General features: G+C 43.4%; 3 protein-coding genes across 6 annotated transcripts; 2 read left to right on the plus strand and 1 right to left on the minus strand.

Annotated features, from left to right (window-relative positions):
• Nucleotides 1-1,322: 1,322 nt before the first annotated feature.
• LOC112219596 (transmembrane emp24 domain-containing protein 2) lies at nucleotides 1,323-4,959 on the minus strand. Of its 2 annotated transcripts, XM_024380962.2 has the most exons (5): nucleotides 4,606-4,959; nucleotides 3,755-3,947; nucleotides 3,563-3,580; nucleotides 3,113-3,220; nucleotides 1,323-2,956 (listed from the first exon to the last, which is right to left on the minus strand). In XM_024380962.2, exons 1-5 carry the CDS (start codon nucleotides 4,783-4,785, stop codon nucleotides 2,832-2,834), a joined length of 624 nt encoding a protein of 207 aa, XP_024236730.1. In that variant the 5' UTR covers nucleotides 4,786-4,959; the 3' UTR covers nucleotides 1,323-2,831. The 2 variants fall into 2 exon arrangements, with proteins under 2 accessions (XP_024236730.1, XP_024236731.1); XM_024380963.2 differs by lacking the exon at nucleotides 3,563-3,580 and having other exon boundaries at nucleotides 4,606-4,955.
• A 103-nt stretch (nucleotides 4,960-5,062) lies between these two features.
• Nucleotides 5,063-16,613, plus strand: LOC112219594 (tyrosine-protein phosphatase non-receptor type 11). Of its 2 annotated transcripts, none has more exons than XM_042302151.1 (16): nucleotides 5,063-5,143; nucleotides 6,241-6,363; nucleotides 6,605-6,799; nucleotides 6,936-7,128; nucleotides 8,959-9,078; nucleotides 9,231-9,344; nucleotides 9,475-9,571; nucleotides 9,709-9,806; nucleotides 11,259-11,417; nucleotides 11,589-11,720; nucleotides 11,821-11,975; nucleotides 12,054-12,121; nucleotides 12,246-12,397; nucleotides 12,495-12,619; nucleotides 13,270-13,369; nucleotides 13,487-16,613. In XM_042302151.1, the coding sequence occupies exons 3-15, from the start codon at nucleotides 6,711-6,713 to the stop codon at nucleotides 13,337-13,339; spliced, it is 1,572 nt and encodes a 523-aa protein (XP_042158085.1). In that variant the 5' UTR covers nucleotides 5,063-5,143; nucleotides 6,241-6,363; nucleotides 6,605-6,710; the 3' UTR covers nucleotides 13,340-13,369; nucleotides 13,487-16,613. The 2 variants fall into 2 exon arrangements, with proteins under 2 accessions (XP_042158085.1, XP_024236728.1); XM_024380960.2 differs by having other exon boundaries at nucleotides 5,127-5,343.
• An 82-nt stretch (nucleotides 16,614-16,695) lies between these two features.
• Nucleotides 16,696-22,719, plus strand: LOC112219595 (cytochrome P450 2D15). Of its 2 annotated transcripts, XM_024380961.2 has the most exons (10): nucleotides 16,696-17,179; nucleotides 17,340-17,551; nucleotides 17,695-17,857; nucleotides 19,676-19,828; nucleotides 19,999-20,159; nucleotides 20,354-20,527; nucleotides 20,625-20,763; nucleotides 21,016-21,203; nucleotides 21,651-21,792; nucleotides 22,228-22,719. In XM_024380961.2, exons 2-10 carry the CDS (start codon nucleotides 17,387-17,389, stop codon nucleotides 22,419-22,421), a joined length of 1,479 nt encoding a protein of 492 aa, XP_024236729.1. In that variant the 5' UTR covers nucleotides 16,696-17,179; nucleotides 17,340-17,386; the 3' UTR covers nucleotides 22,422-22,719. The 2 variants fall into 2 exon arrangements, with proteins under 2 accessions (XP_024236729.1, XP_042158086.1); XM_042302152.1 differs by having other exon boundaries at nucleotides 16,696-17,551.
• The last annotated feature ends 1,052 nt before the right edge of the window (nucleotides 22,720-23,771 follow it).

Raw genomic sequence — 23,771 nt, forward strand, 5'->3', positions numbered from 1 at the left:
CATCTGTCCAAAAAATAGTACGGAAGTATAAACACCCTGAGAACACGCAGCCCTCATACCGCTCAGGAAGTTCTGTCTCCTAGAAATTAACGTACTTTGGTGCGAAAAGTGCAAACCAATCTCAGAACAGCAGCAAAGGACCTTGTGAAGATGCTGGAGGAAACAGGTACAAAAGTATCTATATCCACAGTAAAACGAGTCCTATATCGACATAACCTGATAGGCCGCTCAGCAAGGAAGAAGTCACTGTTCCAAAACCAGCATAAAAAAGCCAGACTACGGTTTGCAACTGCACATGGGGACAAAGATCGTACTTTTTGGAGAAATGTCCTCTGGTCTGATGAAACAAAAATAGAACTGTTTCGTCATATTGACCATTGTTAAGATTGGAGGAAAAAGGAGGAGGCTTACAAGCCCAAGAACACCATCCCAACCGTGAAGCACAGAAGTGGCAGCATCATGTTGTGGGGGTGCTTTGCTGCAAAAGGGACTGTCGCACTTCACAAAATAGATGACATCAATGAGGCAGGAAAATTATGTGGATATATTGAAGCAACATCTCAAGACATCAGTCAGGAAGTTAAAGCTTGGTCGCAAATGGGTCTTCCAAATGGACAATGACCCCAAACATACTTCCAAAGTTGTGGCAAAATGGCTTAAGGACAACAAAGTTCTTACTTAGATTTGTGTGCATTGGGTATATGTTGTGTAATTTGTTAGTGCAGTAATGTCTAACAAGTACTGTCAGAGCTAGAAGCACAAGCATTTCCCTACATCTGCTAATCACATGACCAATAAAATTGTATTTGATTTGTGGGGTTGTTTCCAAGGCCAGCTGATTTTGGGAAAACCCCAAAGCCAACTTTTAGAACAAATATTGAAGAGTTTAATTTGGGAATGCTTCCTTGGGGTGCTCTACGTTACTATTGTGTTTTTGGCATTAAGAAATAGCTTCCACATTCTCTTTAACACATTTGAGAAATGAGTAGGATCTTCATATATAAGGTCATTGAGCAGGATTTTGTTTTCACATGCAAAAGATAACATTTTTATCAAAAACAATCTGCCTTCCCAATAAAAACTGCTTTAACAATTGAGATATTTTATGGAAAAGAGATGTTTCTGGGCGACACATCATGCTGCCTTGAAAACAACATGACCTAGTGGCACACACTGTTTGATTTGAGAAGGGCACTTTTGCTGTTAACGTCACAGGCCAAAGTGGGGTGCCCGGCGGCTCAGCATAACCCCACACCCCAATAGCTGTAAACATATTGTTTAACCAATAAATAAATTGCAAGACAATCAAAAATTAATCAGCATTTTAAAGTTTCATTTTTGTTTTAATAAACCTGGATCCACAGACGAGCATCTTTCTTAAAGTTTACAGATCCAGTTAGCAGAATTTCATTGACGTACAGGAGTCACTTGATCTTATTTCTCCTCAGTAGTCACTCCAGTCTCACGGTGACAGTTGTGCCTGAGCTAATCAGATCACGTAAAGTACAAAACAGACTGAGGCATATTCAGTAAGATGCAACAGATATGTAGTGTATAGATTAGACAGACTATACCTACAATTCATCCTCGAACATGTGGAATAAAAAGGCATGTCCATTCTATACATAAACATTTCTACATTCTGAATGTTGCACCCCACTGAATATGCACCAGAAAACTAAAAAGGTATGAAATTAGAGACCAACCCAAAACCACAAATTACAACCAGTCTAAAAAAAGTAGAGGTAACTCCCTAGCCTCAGCAATCATAACATAGCTTCAGACCCCCACCCATAATTTATTACAGTGTTCTTCATTCCTGATTCTCTACACCTACAGGGGTCCAGGGTTTTGTTCCAGCCCAGCTGTACCAATCCTGAATCAACGAATCCAAGGTTAAATTATTATTTGCATCAGGTGTGTTAGTGATGAGCTACAACAAAACCCTGCACACCCAGTGGATCCCCAGAGCCAGGATTGAGGAAGGCTGTCCTACTATAACAAATCTGTGGTGTAATGGGAGTAAAAAGGTTTTCCCTCCACATCCCATACACAAACATTCAGAATGATTATGTGCCATGGATCTATATATGTATAACTCAACAGCAACAAGAGCAAAAACATCTGCTCTCAGATATTCCACAGGATACAACATTCTGAAAGTTTCAGATAGAAATATGATATATAAAGCAGACAATTCTTTATTCTAGTCATGTCTATTATGCACAATACATTTCTACTTGAACGTTCTGGGACATTTCACTCTCCTGAACAAGCCCTAAGTATCTCACCTTGAGCGGATGCATTCTGCATACTTAATATAAACAACTTTGTCAGATCACTTGCAAAGGGGTTCAAATATGGGATACATTCTTCACTGGTACCGTCATCATTGCTTAACTATCAGTGTGCATCTCTCGAATACATGTCCTGGTTTTGTTACTTTATACAGCCCATCCACTGACAAGATACAGGCAGGCAGGCAGACATACAACCTCGCTAGCTAATGTATGGCTGATCATGCAGTTGATCAAGCTGCATGGAGTAATCCATAACAAATTATTTGCTTCCTCAGTGATGAGAAAATCAAACTAGACATCAAACCTAAGATCTTTGAAAGGCCTTGAGTTCAAAACACATGACAGTAACAAGCACATCGCTAAAGATGGAAACAAAGGGGTAACAGGGTAAAAAAAAAAACATAAGAGATCCAATTTGTACTCAGACATTTACTGAAATCTGCCAGTCTTATTTCAAGGTGTGACTGATTCACCGTCTCGGTGCTGGAGACAACAGTGGAACAGGAAGTCGCAGGGGGAAGGTTTTAGGTGTTACACCACTCGCCGCACTTCGAAGAACCTCTTCAGGTAGTAGATCTGTCCCAAAGTCATGGCCACCAGGACCAAGGCCTCGAAGAACGACCAGAGAACCACCCTGCTGTTCGTGTTGTCATTGACTGGATGGAAAGATCACCATGACTTAAGTTCAAGACTGACTGTCAGTACTGACACTGCAGCACACACATAACAATAAAGTGAATGGGTACTTAACCACAGTCCATTCTGACACCATTTGCTTTCACGTGCAGTTTCATGTGGTGTGTGTAACTTACTGGCTCTGTGTATCCTCTCCCGGACCTCCATGTACTCCTGCTCATGCTTGACTGCTGTCATGGCAACCGCCAGCTCATTGATCATCTCCTCCAGCTTGTTCTGGTGGGCTGTAACAGAACACACAACCAACCAATCAGGATCAGCATAGAATCAACAACATTCTAGTGAAAATTACATGTATGTTACACTGAACACATTAAAAACACTCCACAAAAGAACACTATTAGGCCCTGTATTGAATGTATGAAATCATGCACAACATATTCCAGCATCTATTAAAAAAAAAAAATGTAAAGAGATTTCTCACATCATTCCCAGGCAACATGTACTACCGTAACTAAGTGGTGATTTGTGAACATTAGATTGCACTGGAAAACTCATTCAACTTAGGTTAGAGGAAACCGAATGCATTTGGGCAAACATAGCTTCAGATGAGGCCTGAACCCTACCATCCCAACTCTCTCCACCTGGGGGAAGGGGAAAACAGTCCAGCACAGTCAAGAGGATGGAGAGAAAGAGAGAACAATAGCATCATAAAGAAAAGAGAGAAATAATATGTGAAAACAGAAGTGATCATCCGTTAAAACAATTAACAAATTATTAAGAATAGAGCTTAATTCACACACACAAATAAAGCTTACCTTCCGTCTCCATGTCCTGTCCCTTGGGTGCCTCTCCGATATCGATGGTGAACATGATGATCTTTGGTGTCATGGTGGACATCTTGTTGCTGAAGCAGAACTTGTAGGTCCCGTCCATGTGAGCTGCTACAGAGTATTTCCCACTGGACTCTCTGTCACCTTTGTAGATCTGCTTGTCATCAGGTCCTGTTATCTACATAGGAGACAATATCATACAAATAATTGACAACTCATGGTGCAACATTGTGGTGTGCTGTCGTTCTAACCAAGATTCAAAAAATATTCTGGACCACTGTAGCAACAAATATATATTTCATTCAGTGGTTGGGGGATCCGGGTGGTCTGCACCACATGGTAGCAAACACTTTACATATTGATACTTTTGAAATCCACGAAAAAGATGGATCTCATTTGCATTTACAACAATTCCCAACTATCTGGTGGTGAATGCATGTGGTGGAGCAGTGCTGTTAAAGAAATGGAAGGGGGCTGTTTCTCAAGTTCTGTTAAACTGACAGCTGTTTGAATGACAGCTAGTAACGTTAGTCAACAATACACTTCCTGGCTGTATCATTCATGAACAGATCAGTCACTTAATAGTTATTTACCAATTTAGCTAACAATTTATAAAACAGGCAGTGGGTTGACTTTAAACTATACAAAACATGGCTAGCCTTTCAAAAATAACAAGTATGACTGGCTTGTGGTGAGCAATTAAGCTAAATAGCTAGCTAGTTAGCCATATCCGCTAACGTTAGCTAGCTACTCCCCACCTTCTTTGCGGAAGTGACAAGTGAAACCAAATCCATAAGAAAAAACAAATCCATAAGAAAGACCAAATGTAATCTCACCTCAACGTCAATGTCCAAAAAACCTCCCTCTGCAACTTCAAACATTAGGCCCATCTTGGTTCCTGAGTTGACCCTCTCATGGAAGCACTCATCAGCATGAGCGTCTATGCTAACAAAGTAGCCGGACGCTGTGGAGAACAAGACCGCAAAAAGGACAGCAATCTCTGCAGCAGTGAACATGTTTATGTTTATGTTTTAGCTAGCGTTACGTAACGATTGTAGATTCTCTGTAGTCCCACGATTTCAAACCCACCCTAAAAGTGCACATGTATCGTATCAGGAGGCTCAGAACAAGCACAAATTATAGAGGGTGAGATTAGAAAATTCCTTGCTAGCAGGCTAGCTTTCAGGTAGACTGCCACGTAAGAATTTAAACGGGAAGTTGCGAGGGTCATATTTTCACAGAACTAAGCGATTTAAAAATCGGCCATCCATTCCCCCTACAGCGCGTGCGCAAACGGAAAATAAATGTTGTGTCGCGTGTCTGGTGACGTTTCAACAGTCGACTTGTTCTGAAACCTCCGGGGCCGAGGCCTAGGTAATTTTTGTTGTTGTGAAAAAATTTCCAACCAATGTCCATTTTTTTGTGCACGTTTGGAGCGGGGTCTGGACCTTACGAGGCATTTTCGCTGGGGGTAGACTGCGGAAGAAAACCACAATAGTTGTAAAAGCCAGCAAGTTGTAGGAACTAACGTCAGCGCGAGGAAATAAGGCTTGAAAAAATATGACATCTCGGAGGTAACGTAAGCCTTAAGGACTGATCATGGAAAACAATATGATGATGGTAGTTAGCTAGGTAACTAGCCTATCGGCTAACATTAGCCCAGAACTGTTTACACTTACAAGATTATCCCAGTGATTTAATGCATACATGTGATAATCAATTAACGACCTAATAATATAAGTCGTATTTGTCAAGGATGTGCCTTGCCGGTGTTTTAGAGTCAGCGTAGTAGTAGTAGTAGTAGTAGTAGTAGTAGTAGTAGGCTAGCTAGCTAGCTAAGTAAGTTCTTCATTGGGCAATTACAATGGGCATCTGTGAAATTGAAGCTACCTTTTTGAATGTGCACACACAGGATATGCGGTTCAATGCATCTGGTTCAGTTTGGAGGACAGGCTTGTTATTCAGAAAGATACCCAACATAACTATAGACTGTAAATAAATATATGTTTAATATCCCTCACTTCTCTCATTTTTCCTGATAAATCAGGATTTCCTGATCATTCTCACATCCTTTAATTATACATCATTGACCCCCCCCCCAAATCAATATCTTCTTTCTTCAGAATGACATTGTTGTGCCAATGACATTCCTGAATACAGACTATATTCAGGCCACATATGTTCTCTAGGCTAGGCTACCAGTGATCTCTGTGATTTATGACTGCTTGTTATCTCCCCAAGGGTAAGTCAAGGGCCCTGAACCCAGCTGGGTAGATGACTCACTGGCATTTACAATAGAGTTATGATGAAATCCAAATAAAAGTCTAGACAGGACAAGGACAGGTACCTTGATGTTTAAGCTGGTCATGGATGTGGTGTAGTCCACAAATCTGTGAATTTATACTGTGTCACCTATTACTTCAAATGCACTTAACTAGCTAGTTTACCTGTGATGTTGTTGTGGTTTTTAGGTGGTTCCACCCCAATATCACGGGGGTGGAGGCTGAGAATCTGCTGCTGACACGGGGGGTGGACGGGAGCTTCCTGGCCCGACCCAGCAAGAGCAACCCTGGAGACTTCACCCTCTCTGTCAGGTGAGTTACTGTAGCACCAGACACTAGAGCTACTGTAGGCTGGGTTGACACTGATATATAAAAAAAAAAGGAGTCTATTTAGTTTAGTTACACCTAAAGCATACAAAGTAAACAAGAAAATGCTTTCCCCATTTATATTGTATTATAAATGATTAGGCAAATTGAAGATAACATTTCACCATTGCCTGGTTGGTGGGGGTTCATATTTCCCTTTCTATTATTCCTGTGTTCCCCTGGGCAGACGTAACGGAGCTGTCACCCACATTAAGATCCAGAACACAGGGGATTACTATGACCTGTACGGGGGGGAGAAGTTTGCCACCCTGGCTGAGCTGGTTCAGTACTACATGGAGCACCACGGCCAACTCAAGGAGAAGAATGGAGATGTCATCGAGCTCAAATACCCCCTCAACTGTGCTGACCCCACCTCTGAGAGGTGAACACTGACACGGACACAACATGCGTGTTTGTCTCTTGTTTGTCTTGTGTGTGTGTGTATATACCGCTCTAGCCTGCGTGTCAGTAGAGTTCTTTAAACTGTATTTCTCTCTGTGTGTGTGTGTCCGTCCCAGGTGGTTCCATGGTCACCTGTCAGGCCGCGAGGCTGAGAAGCTGCTGACAGAGAAGGGGAAGAACGGTAGTTTCCTGGTCAGAGAGAGCCAGAGCCACCCTGGAGACTTCGTTCTGTCCGTCCGTACCGGTGACGACAAGACAGACAGCAGCGATGGCAAGCCTAAGGTCACGCACGTCATGATCCGCTGCCAGGTATAGTATTATTAATTATTTTTGTGCTTTACTCCTTCCCTCCCCCCTCGATCAAAACAGGGTTCGCGTCCTTGGACTGTTGTAAATTAGGTTTTAGAGGTGAATGGTGTTGAATGTCAATATTTGTTACATAATGAGTGCCGCATACCAATGAGAGGAAGTTGGGATACTATAAGTGGCCTGGAATGTTGTCATAAGTTTGTGATACTGACATAAATACAAATAAGGGATATTACTGGCATACTGTATGACATGTTTGTCTGGCCTTGAGTTTACAGAGAGCTGAGAACTAAAGGAGTGATAATGTGGCCTTGGATGTGGCATATGCCACGGATACACTACATGATATCTCCGGCAGCGTTTGGAACTGCCGACCGGCGGTCAAGAACAGCGAGTTCATCTCAACATTTGCTGCCCTTCAGTCCCTTCACTTTTTGGCCCTGATTTAACCTATGCCTATTTAACTAGGCATGTTAGTTAAGAACAAACTCTTATTTTACAATGATGGCCTACCCTCTGCCAAACCTTCCCCTAACCCGGACGACGCTGGGCCAATTGTGCGTCGTCCCATGGCGCTCCCAATCACGGCCGGTTGTGATACAGATCAGGATCGAACCAGGGTCTGTAGTGATGCGGTGCCTTAGACCGCTGTGCCACTCTGGAGCCCCTTAATGATGGAGACATGGATCACCCCAGAGAACACTGCTACTGCAGCTGCTCTCTCTTAATCTGGCTACGTGTTCTCTCATAGTAATTTGGCTCCATCATATCCTCACCTGGTCTCTCCTATCATTGCTATGTGGCTGCCGCTCAAAAACGTTTCTCTTTCCCCATTCTGACACCCAGGTGGCGACAAGCATCTCTGCGTGCCTGGCCGATACCTCCGCTTGGATGTCGTCCCACCACCTCAAGTTTAACCTTGACAAGACAGGGCTCCTCTTCCTCCCTGGGGAAGGCATTCCCGCTCAGAGACCTCTCCATCACGGTTGACAACTCCATGGTGTCCCCCTCACAGAGTGAAAAGATCCTTGGCGTGACTCCTGCAGGTTCATGCTCTACAACATCCGTAGTGTACGACCTTACCTCACACAGGAGGCGGTGCATGTCCTAATCCAGGAACTTGTCATCTCCCGTCTGGACTACTGCAACTTGCTGTTGGCTGGGCTCCTCGTTTGTGCCATCAAACCCCTGTAACTTATTCAGAACGCCGTAGCCTGCCTAGTGTTCAACCTTCCTAAGTTCTCCCATGTCACCCCGCTCCTCTGCACACTCCACTGGCTTCCAATCTAAGCTCGCATCCACGACAAGACCATGGTACTTGTCTACGGAGCAGCAAGAGTAACTGCCCCTCCCTACCTTCAGGCTATGCTCAAACCCTACACCCCATCCTGAGTACTCCGTTCTGCCACCTCAGGTCTCTTGGCGCTCCCACCCGCTCACCCCGGACAAAGCTCTTCTCTGTCCTGGCACCCCAATGGTGGAATCAGCTTCCCCCTGAAGCTAGGACAGCAGAGCCCCTGCCCATCTACTGAAAACATCTGAAACCCTACCTCTTCAAAGAGTATCTTAAATAATCCCCCCCCAAAAAGCATGGACTTTGCTGATGGCTTTGCTGATTTTTCCTTTATTGAGGAAAACTGGACTTACTATTACTGAGATATGTGGTTGTCCCATCTAGTTATTTGAATATTAATGCACTAACTGTAAGTTGCTCGGGATAAGAGCGTCTGCTAAATGACAAAAGGTTATTTGACTATTTTGAACATTTCCATATCTCATATCATCCTAATGGGATCATCACCAGTAAGTTCTGTTTTTTGTGTTCCTCAGCATGACCTGAAGTATGACGTGGGTGGAGGAGAGAAATTTGATTCTCTGACAGACCTGGTAGAGCACTATAAGAAGAACCCCATGGTGGAGACACTGGGCACGGTGCTGCAACTCAAACAGGTGTTTATACAGCTGGATGTCGCTGTCAGATCTCATTCCCCAGATCTTGATAACTGTACTAATCACACCCAAGGCCCTTTTTGTCTTTCAGAAGCATTAATAAGAGCCATTGATTTCTTGTGTTTCTAAACTTGTGTATGTTCTTTCCCCAGCCCCTGAACACCACTCGTATCAACGCAGCGGAGATCGAGAGTAGAGTGAGAGAGCTTAGTAAACTGGCCGAGGCCACGGACAAGGTCAAACAGGGCTTCTGGGAAGAGTTTGAGGTAACATAACGCGTCATTGCATTTCAAAATATATATTTAATGCAGTATTGTTCTCATGTCAGGAAAGGTTTTTATACAGTTATACATCCTAAGCTATATATTCTACGTCCTCTGTTTTTCTTCCTCCCAGACTTTGCAGCAGCAGGAGTGTAAGCTGCTATACAGCCGCAAGGAGGGACAGAGAGCAGAGAACAAGAACAAGAACCGATACAAGAACATTCTTCCCTGTGAGAACACACACACGCACCCTCCCCTATCAAATATCACCATTGCCTGACCACCCTGTTGTTGCCGTATGCATAGCCTGGATATGAGTTAGTCTGATTCAAATCGTGTCTCTCTCTCTCCTCCCTGTCTCCTCTAGTTGATCACACTCGTGTGGTGCTGAACGATGGGGATGGATCTGAGGCTGGTTCTGACTATATCAATGCTAATCTCATCATGGTAGTAACGGACATCATGGTAGGCAAGACAAACTTATTTTCACAATTTCAGTTATGTCATTAAAATCGATCGATCCTAGCACGTTTTTGGGCTCATTCAGTAGTTTTGACCTGATTTTAAGAATCGGGTTGAAGAAAATAATGTTTAAAGTACCATTTATAGTCCTAAAACACAGGTTGACAGTGATACTGTTGCTGCTTCCTATTGTCCTCTGTATTTGTGATTTATAGCCTAGTGTCAGCACTGGTTTTAAATGTACAAATTCATCATCTATATGCTGAAATAAGTCGGATATGTTGAAGACCAAGACATAAAAATAACTCCTGACAAACAGGAGTGTTCAGAATACTTGTATTTTTAATAATTATTAACATAACTGCTCTCACACCAATATTTCACTTCGGACTGAAATTGATTAGCTTGTTCTACTTTAATCAGTAGCGCACGCAAATTGATCCCTCCGATCGATATTGTATTAAAATCAATGGAACTTGGACAATAACCACGGCGACATGTACCGTTTGCACTCTTCTAAAAGACGTACCACAACGAACTTGGGTATGCTACCTATACCTTTTGATAGATGAGAGCCTGTAATAGCCACTTATCAACTAGATGGCCAATTTGAAAATGGGAAACGCAACACTTTTTTTTGACTGGATTATTTCAACGAATCGTCACCTCACAGGTAGTTCAAATGACAATTATCTGTATCATTTGAGTTTGAAAATTACCACAGTGTTCCAAGTCCCCCGAAAGGACAGGCGCGTATGATTTAAAATCAACGGCACCTAACCAAAGACGTGAATCTGTTTTTAAATCAATCAATTTAGTATCGTCTTGATGACTATAAACTTTTATATTAACATCACCAATCTGAGGTAAAAAAGGATGTGTAATTCCACACAATGAAAAAGCAAGCTTGTGTAAGGTAGTAACACAAACGTTCAATATTAGGGAAATTTTTCTATGGCAAAATAATGAAAATGTGTTATGGCAAAAATAATTTAACATATCAATTTAGGATGATAGTATATGTTGCCCACTCACAAACTATTGCAATAATACTCTTAAATACAACTCTTAACCCTGGCGCTCTAGACTAAAGCTTCTATAGTGTCTGTGCAGCAGGCGGAACCTTTGACGTCCTCAATCATGGTAAACTCACTTTATCCTCAGGACCCACACCTGTCAGACACAGTAAATTACTTAGACTCAGCTCTATTTCAAACAGTCTGTGACAGCTCTACAAAATGCTTCTGCAAGCTTTGCAGTACCAGTTTGTGCTGTATCTTGTCTTAAAAAAAAAATAATAATAATAATTCAACGTGGAGTGTACTGCTAGCTGACCAATGTGTGCTACTTTAGTTTGCGCGTAGTCTGCTTCCCTCTGTCACCGTGTGTTCCAATACGCACTACATTCAACACAGCTCCCGTCTCTGTAGAACTCTGTGTTCTTTCTCTCTCTAGCCGGAGTTGGAGTCCAAGTGTAACAGCACCAAGCCGAAGAAGTCGTACATCGCCACGCAGGGCTGTCTACAGAACACCATCAGTGACTTCTGGAGGATGGTGTTCCAGGAGAACTCCCGGGTCATCGTCATGACTACCAAGGAGGTGGAGAGAGGAAAGGTAACTGGCTGACTGGGTCTCCATGCCCAAGCATCTCTGAAAACCAGGAGGCCTGCTTCGTAGGTTTATCAGTGTGCATTTTTTTTCTGAGGTTTTGGAGCAGGAGTATTGAAGTGAATAGACGCACGTTTTCTATTTGTATGTTTGATTTGGTCACTATTCTCCCTGCAGAGTAAGTGTGTGAAGTACTGGCCAGACATGTCAGCTCTGAAGGAGTATGGAATCATGCGTGTCCGCAACGTCAAAGAGACGTCCGCTCACGACTACATCCTGCGAGAACTCAAACTGTCCAAGGTCGGACAGGTGAGAGGAGAGGGCTGTGTTTTTTTGGAAGTGCACTGTACGGGTGTGTGTTGACTGTGTGTGAGCATGCGTGATACTTAAAAATGTGTGTGTGTTCCAGGGTAACACGGAGCGGACAGTGTGGCAGTACCATTTCAGAGCGTGGCCGGACCATGGGGTCCCTACAGACCCCGGGGGTGTTCTGGACTTCCTAGAGGAGGTCAACCTCAAACAGGAGAGCATTCTAGAGGCTGGACCAATAGTGGTGCACTGCAGGTACACACGAGCACACACACACACACACACACATGACAGTTGTGTGTATTGTTGCCATCTAATTCTCTCTCTCTCCAGTGCTGGTATCGGGCGGACAGGAACGTTCATAGTGATTGACATCCTCATTGATGTCATCAGGGAAAAAGGTGAGTGCAAATGCGTCATCTATTTGTGCTTGATGAGATGGTCTCCATAAAGAAAGCTTTGCTTCGTTCAGACCCCATAGGTGGTCTGTGTCTGCTGTATAAATCCTCTTCTGTGACTCTGTAGGAGTGGACTGTGACATAGACGTTCCTAAGAGCATCCAGATGGTTCGTTCCCAGCGGTCTGGGATGGTTCAGACTGAGGCCCAGTACAGGTTCATCTACATGGCTGTCCAGCACTACATAGAGACACTGCAGAGACGCATAGAGGAGGAACAGGTTTGTGTGTCCATGTGTATGTCTGTGTGTGTTTTGTCAGTATGAGTGGTTGTAGAAGTATTTCTCTTACCTTCTCCTTTCCGTCTGTCTTTAACAGAAGAGTAAGATAAAGGGGAGGGAGTACACCAACATTAAGTATTCTCTATCTGACCTGACGGGTGGAGACCAGCTGCAGAGCCCTCTGCCTCCCTGCACCCCCAGCCCCACCCCCAACTGCACAGAGTGAGTACCTACTCACAACCAGTTGTGGGAAAAAGTGCCCAATTGTCATACTTGAGTAAAAGTGAAGATACCTTAATAGAAAATGACTCAAGTAAAAATGAAAGTCACCCTAAAATACTACTTGTGTAAAATCTAAGTATTTACCTTTTAAATATACTTAAGTATTAAATGTGAATGTAATTTCTAAAATATACTTAAGTATCAAAAGTAAAACTACAAACCCTCTCAAATTCCTTATATTAAGCAAACATACTTTTTTATTTATTTACAGATAGCAAGGGGCACAGTCCAACACTCGGACATAATTTACAAATGAAGCATGTGTGTTTAGTGATTCCACCAGATCAGAGGCAGTAGGGATGACCAGGGATGTTCTCTTGATAGAAGAATTGGACCATTTTCCTGTCCTGCTAAGAATTCAAAATGTCTAGAGTACTAATATGAATAGTAAAGTACAGATACCCCAAAACACTACTTGATTAGTACTTTAAAAGTAGTTTTTTTAAAGTAGTTTTACTATTACCAGCTACTATACTCAAGCTAACACTTAGCTAGTCAGTTTCAAGTGAGAAATACCTTGACTGATGCGTTTCTCTGTCTGTGGTTTGTATGTGTTTTCTCTTTTTTTTTCTGCGTGTGTGTGTGTATAGGATGAGGGAGGACAGCTCTAGAGTGTATGAGAACGTCGGTCTGATGCAGCAGCAGAAGAGCTACAGATGAGATTCACCTTTGACCCCCACGCTGTCCCAGGTAAATACAGGAACTGTGTCTTGAGTTCATTTTGCGGTTGTTACTTTTTTTTGTTATAAAGGACCGGAATTCTCTCCCTCTGTCCCTCTCAGTAATCTGTTAAATTTTTGTTGCCAGCTGCACCTGAACACCTGAGACGTGATCACGATGACTACACGGAAAAGAAGAAAACGTAAAATAATGAAAAACAAAAATCTGAGAGAGGTCTGAGAGAACCGAGACTAACGGAGGGTTTTTTGTTCCCTTCTTCCTCCTCTGCTCCTTATCCTCGTCCGCCCTCTCTCTCCAGGAACAGTAGCCCTCTAGTCCCCTAAACCACTGTGATTATCTGGAGAGCCCTAATGAGCTTAATGACAGAACTTAATAATAAGCCTAAAGCCCTAAACTTAACCTCAGCCTGAGTTTAGACCTTCTCAGACCAGACCCAGGCTGCTCTGTTCTCAGCTCACTAGAGGGAGAATAACCTAGCTTACCTGTTCTGTTTGTCATTATTCCACCCTCTCTTTTTTCCACCCTCTCTTTATTCTGTCTTATTTCTTATTAACCAAAGGAAAGAAATGCATCGATCATTTGTTTTATTGGGAAGTAGTGAGATGAGTGAGCCCTTCTCAGAGTTGAGAGAAAAAAGGCCTGTGCCAAAATGGTTTCATCCAACATCTCGGCCAACAGTGGTCTCCCTCTGCCTGGTTAAACCAGAGTGTGGGGGGGAAACTGTTTGCAGAGAAAAAAAGGGATACTTCCAGTGGTAATATTGTTTTCATTTTTTTGTATCATGATTTCTGTTACTGAAGGAAGAATTCTGGGTATTGTAGTGATATTTTTTAAATCTTCACCCCCCTCAAACTAGAGTCCCAATAACTTCCCAGTGGATTTCTATTCAGGATGTTGGGGAGGATTTTTTTGTTGTCTTTTTAAAGGCATATTTTTTGGTTTATTTTTATTACGTGTTTTTGTTGACATGTTTTTGTTGTTGCCACAGTGATACTCTCCCTTGGTTACCATTCCCAAACTCGCACCCGGTGTCCTTAATGCCGCATTCACATAGCAGCGCAACAGCTACAGCACAAGCCTTGTACCTTGGGTGGAATTGGCGGCTAGAACTCCCAGGGTGCCTTCTGTTCCCACTAAGCACTAATGTGGGGTCTGAGGGTTGTTTCTGGAGGTGTGGTCGCCTCGCCCCATGCTGTTCGTAAGTGCTGTTATAACAACAAACAGAAGAGTTGTCTACAGCACTGACAGTGGGGGACGATATTAGAGGTAGGGTGCTTCTGTTCCAATGTTAATGTGGAAACTGTTTCAGAGTTTCTGGGGTAACTTGTTGTTTATGCCAGTCCGCCTAGCAACATATGCATCGCCACTGAGATGCGGCTGCCCCAAAAAGTTTTACATTATTTCTTTTTTCAACAAACATAATGATACTATTGCATTGTTTTTTTTGTGTTTTTTTTCTTCTTTTAAAAGATGAATGCCTATTGTGTACTTTTGAAGCACCACATGAACTTAATTTTCTCTGTTTCGAGAAGCTACCGCACATTTTTGATTTCTGCCAATTTTAGTTTTCATTGTCATGGTTGTCATGGAAACTACAGGTCCACTGTTGGTTGGCCAGATTTAACTTGATAGGTTAAAAGGAGTGCCTGGTCACTCTCTCACAGACGCACGCACACACACACACACTATTGCCATCAGCTGCAATTCCTTTGTTCTACATTTATGTTTCACGGTTGAACATGCAGTTTCAGTCTCTGTTTATTATTTTGCTAGGTGCATCACACTAGACCACATTACTTTCTCGATCTGTTGTCCATATGAAACTAAGTGCTTATTGTCGACTACAGTATTCTGGAAAGGGTTGTTCCCAGGTTGATATATTAATTTAATATATGTGTTTTGTATGTACATTATTACCATGATAAAGTATCTACCCATTTCATTTCAAATGTGTAACATAACGTTAGCTTTTTCACCAACACGCCTCCCCTTCTACACATTTGATTACTGTTTAAAGGTTGTTTTTTTTTGTTTTGTTTTTTTACATTGCAGCTCGTTTCCTATATAGTGCACTGTTAATGGCCAGAGCCTTATGAGGCCAGAAGTAGTAACCTATATAGGGAATATGGTGCCATTTCAGATCAGCCCTCAGGGAGGGTTGAGGAGGAAGTTGTGATCTTCTGTATGTCCAGGGTTATGTTCTCATTCATCCCCCTTTTCCCTAAAGTGTGCACTTGTTCACTCCCCCTCGTTGTGTTTTTTTTTTTTAAATACTGGATTGGTCTGTGTAAGTTTGCTGTCTTGGCGATGAGGGAGGTCTGGAACGTTCCTTTTCTCAGCCTCTCTGGGGCTCCAGGTACAAGTTACTCCTAAGCACTGATCTAGGATCAGCTTTGCCGCCCCAAGACGTAAGCTTGACCATTCGGAGGAAACCTATTTAACTGACTAGATCAATGTCTAAGGGCAACTTCATCCTATTCTGGGGAGTTGTTCTTCTGACTGGTTAGTTTGTTTCTCTCCTTTGACTGAGTTCGGGGATCCTTAGTATCTACTGTGCTGTGTGTAGTGAGCCCGTTCATTGTACTGTAGGGTGTGTTTGTCGAACACTAGTCTGTGGCGTGCTTCTGGTGTTTTTATGTATCGTGGTGTGTTAGGATTTGTGTGGGTGTGTGCGTGAGAGAGGGTGCGTGTCCAGAGAATACTGGTGTTTCAGCTGCCTGCTCCTCGATGCCTGGTCATCTCTTCTGGATTCTGTTTTCCTCTGATCACGATGAAATGGCTTTTTTCTCTTGTTTCCTGTTTTGTTTCTGTCACGTAAAGCGTTTACATGCATAGATGTGCCTCCCTATGCATATTTATTACATGTGTTGGTTATACTCTGAGAAACCAGTGCTCTTCAGTCTCACCTCCATACTTAACCTGAAAACACTTTAATGTGAACTCCTGTCAACCCTGACAGCATACAAAAAAAAAAGGAAAAATGTTGAACTCAATGCAAACAAACGAAACAAACTATATTTTTTAACTTGTATATTGTACATTAATATCTTGTAGAGGAGAATGTACTTACTAAACATATCTAATTGCCAATAAGATGAACTGTCTGTAATCTAATAGCTCTCTACCCTGTGTCGTGGAGTTGGAGCTTTCTCACAAAGCTTAAGAGGTTTATCGTATTGTATTTCATTGCAGGTAACCTGGGTAACTTCCTTGATAACGATAATAAACGGCAATGCTCATGCCTCAAAATGTCTCCCTCCTGTTGTTATTGGCACTGCAATGAATAGAAAGACATCACACTGCGCAGTCAGTCAGTTACACACACTGATTTAAAGAGTTAAAGACGTCAAGCGTCCCTTATGCATTTTCAAGGATGTCATTTTCGGTTGGGGCTCATTCTTACAGCACCATGCAGCTAAGTTGATGAAGCCCCCAGCTAAGTGGCGGTGTAGTGCCAGCACCAGAGGTCTGACCAAGGTGCATTCATTAAAGAAACAGCACCTTGATGCTAAAGCATGTTGGCTTTTAATGATAAAATAGCACTTTCCGCTAATTATTTCCTCAGAGCTGCTGAGTACAGCACAGTAGCTCTTACATTCAGCTGTGGAAGCCTGCCAGCACTGTTGAGCAACCATATATCTTGTGGCGTGCCCAGTTTCCAGGACTGTGTGTCCGTGCCTGCACGCGAGCGAGCCCCTACGAGCTGCCTTTGTATCCGTTGTTGCTCACTTCAATAGTAACGTTAACAACAAAGGATTTAAACAAGACATCTGACCTCGGATCTGTTCTTAGTGGGGATAACCTTCTCCCACTCTAAAGGTAAAAGAACCGTGTTGACTGTGTGGTCATAAGTATATCGACACTGGGCACTCCAAGGAAACTCACAAATGTAACTGGGTGCTCCCATGTGATGTGTAGCCTAAGTCTTGGTCTCTGTTATGCCATAATCTCTGGCCAATCCTTCTTTACGCCCTCCCAGTCTATGAGGGCAGCAGTGTGTTGTACCCTCAGTAACAGATTCCTAAGATGGTGGGGACATTCTTTCTACTCTGTATCGGATCCTGTCTCCTGCTGCTGGTTGTGCTGAGGCCTCGGAGGCCCAGGAACTTCCCGCCGGGACCACCGCCTGTTCCCATATTTGGGAACGTTCTGCAGCTGAGCATGAAGAATCCTATGGCTGGCTTGGATAAGGTAAGAAGCCGGAACGAGCACTCAAAAAAGTTGCAATGTTTTTATTTTCTTCATATTTTGGAGTTTTCAAAGGTGAAGTAGGCCATGAACAAACATGTAGGCTTTAGCTAAGCGAGCTAACAGTCTCCTGTATTGTTTTATAGCTGTCCGGAGAGTATGGTGAGGTGTACAGCCTGTTCCTGGGCTGGAGGCCTGCCGTGGTGCTCCATGGTCTACAGGCGGTACGGGAGGCACTGGTGACTAAATCCGTGGACTTCGCTGGACGACCACAGGGCATGATGGTCAACCACGTTACAGAGGACAAAGGTGATATGTGTTAGCCATGCAACAAGATATCATAGCATTTTATACTGCTGTCATATTACATTATATAGTGCCTTGCGAAAGTATTCGGCCCCCTTGAACTTTGTGACTTTTGCCACATTTCAGGCTTCAAACATAAAGATATAAAACTGTCTTTTTTTGTGAAGAATCAACAAGTGGGACACAATCATGAAGTGGAACGACATTTATTGGATATTTCAAACTTTTTTAACAAATCAAAAACTGAAAAATAGGGCGTGCAAAATTATTCAGCCCCTTTACTTTCAGTGCAGCAAACTCTCTCCAGAAGTTCAGTGAGGATCTCTGAATGATCCAATGTTGACCTAAATGACTAATGATGATAAATACAATCCACCTGTGTGTAATCAAGTCTCCGTATAAATGCACCTGCACTGTGATAGTCTCAGAGGTCCGTTAAAAGCGCAGAGAGCATCATGAAGAACAAGGAACACACCAGGCAGGTCCGAGATACTGTTGTGAAGAAGTTTAAAGCCGGATTTGGATACAAAAAGATTTCCCAAGCTTTAAACATCCCAAGGAGCACTGCAAGCGATTAATATGGAAATGGAAGGAGTATCAGACCACTGCAAATCTACCAAGACCTGGCCGTCCCTCTAAACTTTCAGCTCATACAAGGAGAAGACTGATCAGAGATGCAGCCAAGAGGCCCATGATCACTCTGGATGAACTGCAGAGATCTACAGCTGAGGTGGGAGACTCTGTCCATAGGACAACAATCAGTCGTATATTGCACAAATCTGGCCTTTATGGAAGAGTGGCAAGAAGAAAGCCATTTCTTAAAGATATCCATAAAAAGTGTTGTTTAAAGTTTGCCACAAGCCACCTGGGAGACACACCAAACATGTGGAAGAAGGTGCTCTGGTCAGATGAAACCAAAATTGAACTTTTTGGCAACAATGCAAAACATTATGTTTGGCGTAAAAGCAACACAGCTCATCACCCTGAACACACCATCCCCACTGTCAAACATGATGGTGGCAGCATCATGGTTTGGGCCTGCTTTTCTTCAGCAGGGACAGGGAAGATGGTTAAAATTGATGGGAAGATGAATGGAGCCAAATACAGGACCATTCTGGAAGAAAACCTGATGGAGTCTGCAAAAGACCTGAGACTGGTACGGAGATTTGTCTTCCAACAAGACAATGATCCAAAACAAAGCAAAATCTACAATGGAATGGTTCAAAAATAAACATATCCAGGTGTTAGAATGGCCAAGTCAAAGTCCAGACCTGAATCCAATCAAGAATCTGTGGAAAGAACTGAAAACTGCTGTTCACAAATGCTCTCCATCCAACCTCACTGAGCTCGAGCTGTTTTGCAAGGAGGAAAGGGAAAAAATTTAGTCTCTCGATGTGCAAAACTGATAGAGACATACCCCAAGCGACTTACAGCTTTAATCGCAGCAAAAGGTGTCGCTACAAAGTATTAACTTAAGGGGGCTGAATAATTTTGCACGCCCAATTTTTCAGTTTTTGATTTATTAAAAAGTTTGAAATATCCAATAAATGTCGTTCCACTTCATGATTGTGTCCCACTTGTTGTTGATTCTTCACAAAAAAATACAGTTTTATATCTTTATGTTTGAAGCCTGAAATGTGGCAAAAGGTCGCAAAGTTCAAGGGGGCCGAATACTTTCGCAAGGCACTTTACCATGTATTACATGGCAGTGTATGGCAATGATTTAGCTCTACCGAACCATGTTTTAATGGCGGTTTCTAGAGATTACAGGTATATTGTGGCTCAGGCTCAGAAGATTAACCCAGTGTTTCACCACCACAGGTCTGATCATGGGTAACTACGGGGCGGTGTGGAAGGAGCACCGGCGCTTTGCTCTGACCACCATGAAGAACTTTGTTCTGGGGAAGAGATCCATGGAGGAGAGGATCCTGGAGGAGACGGATCACGTCTGCACTCGGCTGGGAGAGAATGCAGGTACGAAACCCTCATCTAACCTGTCGTTGAGGATCAAAAAAAGGTGTTGATGAGTTGAACTGAATACTCAATGTCAACTTATTTGTCTAGGTTTTTAGAAGAAGTGCTTTATTTACTGTCAAATGTGTTGGAAACAAACATCTTCATAGCAACCGTGTGTTATTTGTCAGGTAAATCCTTGGACCCTGTGACTCTGGTCCACAGCGCTGCGTCCAACATCATCTGCTCGGTCCTGTTTGGTCATCGCTATGACTACCAGGACCCGGTCCTGTCCTTCATCATCAACAGCTTCAAGGAGAATGCTCAGATTGCTAACGGGCCCTGGGCTGCTGTGAGTTACAAATACACTCAATTTAACCTCTATTGCAGCATAAAAAGATAAGTTGTTGCACGCAACATTTCTCAGATCAAACGTCTTTAACGTTTTTACCTGAAGTAGATATTTGGGGAATTCTATTCTTTATTTAGCTCTATGGACACTTATGTAGTCATTCATTAGGCCTTTATGTGTCATTCTCTACGCAGGTCTATGACAGCTTCCCGCTGCTGCGGCGGCTGCCCCTCCCCTTCCAGAGAGTGTTTGACAACTACAGAGCTCTGAAGAAACACACCGTGGAACTAGTGGAGCAGCACAAACGCACACGTGCACCGGGGGAGCCGCGAGACGTAGTAGACTGCTATCTGGATGAGATGGACAAGGTGTGTGTGTTATCCTGTCTTTAGTGTTAAATGACTGAATGTGTTTATACCACTGTTATTACATTAAGTTATAGCAGATCTATAACGTGTTCTCCAGAGAGGTCCAGAGGGGTGTGTGCTGGAAGAGGGGAGGTTGGTGATGTTACTACTGGACCTCCATTTCGCTGGGACTGACACTAGCTCCAATTCCATACTCACGGCGCTGCTCTACCTAGCTACACACACACACATACAGGGTGAGTGGACGCACACCCTGGCTTTAGCTCAGTGGGCTAACTCAGTCTCATTGTCACTCAGGTGGCCCTGGGTTTGATACTCATTGGCGACATCATGCTATCACTGCAAACTGTTCCTACATGAGCTGTCTGGCACAGGCCAGGACACGCATTAGCTTAAGACAGTCGGTCGGTCCCAAAGGAGGCTGACAAAAAGTATAAATTTCTCTCCCTTTGTCTTCTCTCTCTTTGACTCCATCCCTCACTCCCCAGCCCAATGTCAGACAGAGATTGACAGTGTTCTGGGGGGAAAGGAGAGAGTGTCATTTGAGGACAGACACAGGATGCCCTATGTGATGGCCACTATCCATGAGACCCAGCGTCTAGCCAACATCGCACCTCTAGGGGTGTTTCATGCTACCATCAGACCCACCAAGCTCATGGGCTATGACATACCAGAGGTACACACACAGATAACCTTTTAAATTACACACACACACACTCACACAAGAGACAGATCTGGTCAATGTTGGCCCTTTGGGGAACAAGACTTGTGGGCTATAACATACCCAAGGTGATAAGTGACATTCACACACACACACACACACACACACACACACACACACACACACAAATGCATTGACCTTCAGCATTCAACATGTATGGTCATGAATTTGGCATTATTCCTTCAGTTGTTATTGGTGCCTCTCCCCATCTCTTTGTTTTTTTCTCTCTTGCTCCCTGCGCACCTACTACCTGTCTTTCTGCCTGTCTTCCCCTTATCATTCTATTTCTCTCCATCCCTCTGCTCCCCTACACTTTCCTCTCTCTCTCCCTCCCTCCCCCTTTCACTCACTCTCCTTCCCCATCCCTCTCTCCTTCATCTTTCCCTCGCTCTCTGGTAAAAGGGGACTCTGGTTATCACCAACCTCACCTCTGTGCTCTTCGAGAGCAGCCAATGGGAGCGTCCAAATGACTTTAACCCTGCCCACTTCCTGAATGATGACGGGCAGTTTGTGAAACCAGAAGCCTTTCTGGTGTTCTCGGCAGGTAAAACTGATAATAAATAGCTTCTGACAACATGGCCACCAGTTCTATCAATCATATCAGTGCAGATGAATGAGAGGGGACGAGGAGAGACTATCGAGATGCAGCCTAAGGTTATAGACAGGAATACTGTCATCTTATTCTCTAGAGAGAAACGGAGCCGTTCAGTGGATCTACAGGTGTCTGAGGTTTATGATGTAAATCCTGGGCTGTTTATGTAACTAGTGTTTAGTTCTGGATTTATATAACTGCTGTTGTTAGTTATGTAAATGTGACAAGTCATGCTTCAGCCCCTGCTGGCCAAGTAGACAGTTTTAATAAGCAAACAATCAGAGACAAAGAGAACAGAGAGTGAAATTGGTAGTTAGGCCAGTGAGATTTTGTATTCTGTCATTATGTTACTGATTGTGTGTGTGTGTGTGTGTGTGTGTGTGTCAGGTCCTCGTGTGTGTCTCGGGGAGCTGCTGGCACGTATGGAACTCTTCCTCATCCTGGTCACTCTGCTGCAGCGATTCCACTTCCTGTGGCCAGAGGATGCTGGGAACCCTGACCTTTCACCTGTGTTTGGGGGTATCCAGTCACCCAAACCCTACAGGGTATCAGTCAGACTGAGAGGATACCAGGGTGCCTGATGGAACCAGTTGGAGCCAGTGTTACTTTTAAATATGTCCCCACATCATTATGTAGTATGGAGGGGCTCCCGAGTGGCGCAGCGGTCTAAGGCACTGCATCTCAGTGCTAGAGGTGTCACTTCTGACCCTGGTTCGATTCCAGGCTGTATCACAACCGGCCATGATTGAGAGTCCCATAGGGCGGCGCACAATTGGCCCAGTGTCGTCCCGGTTAGGTTTAATAATGTAAAGCATTGTGATATTTTTTTATTGTGTTTGGCAGCTGTTCCATCATAAAATCTGTTTGGTTCATGTTTAAGTCATGTTTTCATTTTTTTTTTTTTATAGCAAATGGCATGTGATCCACTGCCATGTGTCATTTATCCCTGTATAGCTGTCTCAGGTTTATCCTGTACCTCATTTCAATGCTTGCACAGCTCTCTTGAATCAGCGGACTTTAAAACGAGTAATACGTTATATAGCCTTGTGCGTGTGTTGGGGGGGCAGGCGTGAGTTTTATATAGGCTTTTCAAGAGGGGCAATGCCCGGTCAATTAGGCAGCCAATGTACCGTGGCGCGGGAGAGAATGCTGTAGCACTGCAGAACCTAGTCCACTGCAAGACCTAGTCTCTCCTCTGTCATGGCCATGAACAACCTCAAGAGGGCTACAGTGAGATCACTGAATATCACACACACACACAAACAAACCCTGTAGCAAGGACACTCTTTATTAAGACAGAATCAGTGAATCAGTAACCTCAGCAGGGGGTCAGGAGGGTCAGTTGGAATATTTCCTCTCCCTCTCTATTCTAATGAATTAGACCATTCTAGAATAGGACTGTGCATTTGATTTGTGGACTATTGTATTCAGATTGTATGGAACAGAATAATGCTTGCAGCTGATTTGCTCAGAGGGAAATAAGGAATAGGACTATAAATAGAAGGCTAGTAAATAGGAAGACACTGCCTCATGGTATTGTGGATAAAACACCTGGGCATGCACAGTTAACCTGGTAGGTTTAACCCGATAGGTTAATCAAGGGATTAGCATTAGAGATTCACCTGATAGGTTAATCAAGGGATTATCATTAGGGTACAGCCATGATGATGAGAATGTGTCATAATCATCATCAATTAATTGTAATGAACAACAAGGCATAGCACCATTTATTATCAAAAGAAAAAAAGGAACGCAAAATCCAGGGGTATAAATGTAGTGAACACTACAGTGCATCTTCACCACCATCAACATCATCATAGGGAGCTCCTCCACTCCTCACATCTCTCCTCCTCATCTCCTGTGTGGGAGGGGTTTCCCTCCTGTGGGTACGGTAGTTGCCTCTCAGCTCCCGTTTCTCCTTTCAGCGCGCG

This window comes from Oncorhynchus tshawytscha, linkage group LG20, assembly GCF_018296145.1.
Source record: "Oncorhynchus tshawytscha isolate Ot180627B linkage group LG20, Otsh_v2.0, whole genome shotgun sequence".
Taxonomy (NCBI): Eukaryota; Metazoa; Chordata; class Actinopteri; order Salmoniformes; family Salmonidae; genus Oncorhynchus; species Oncorhynchus tshawytscha.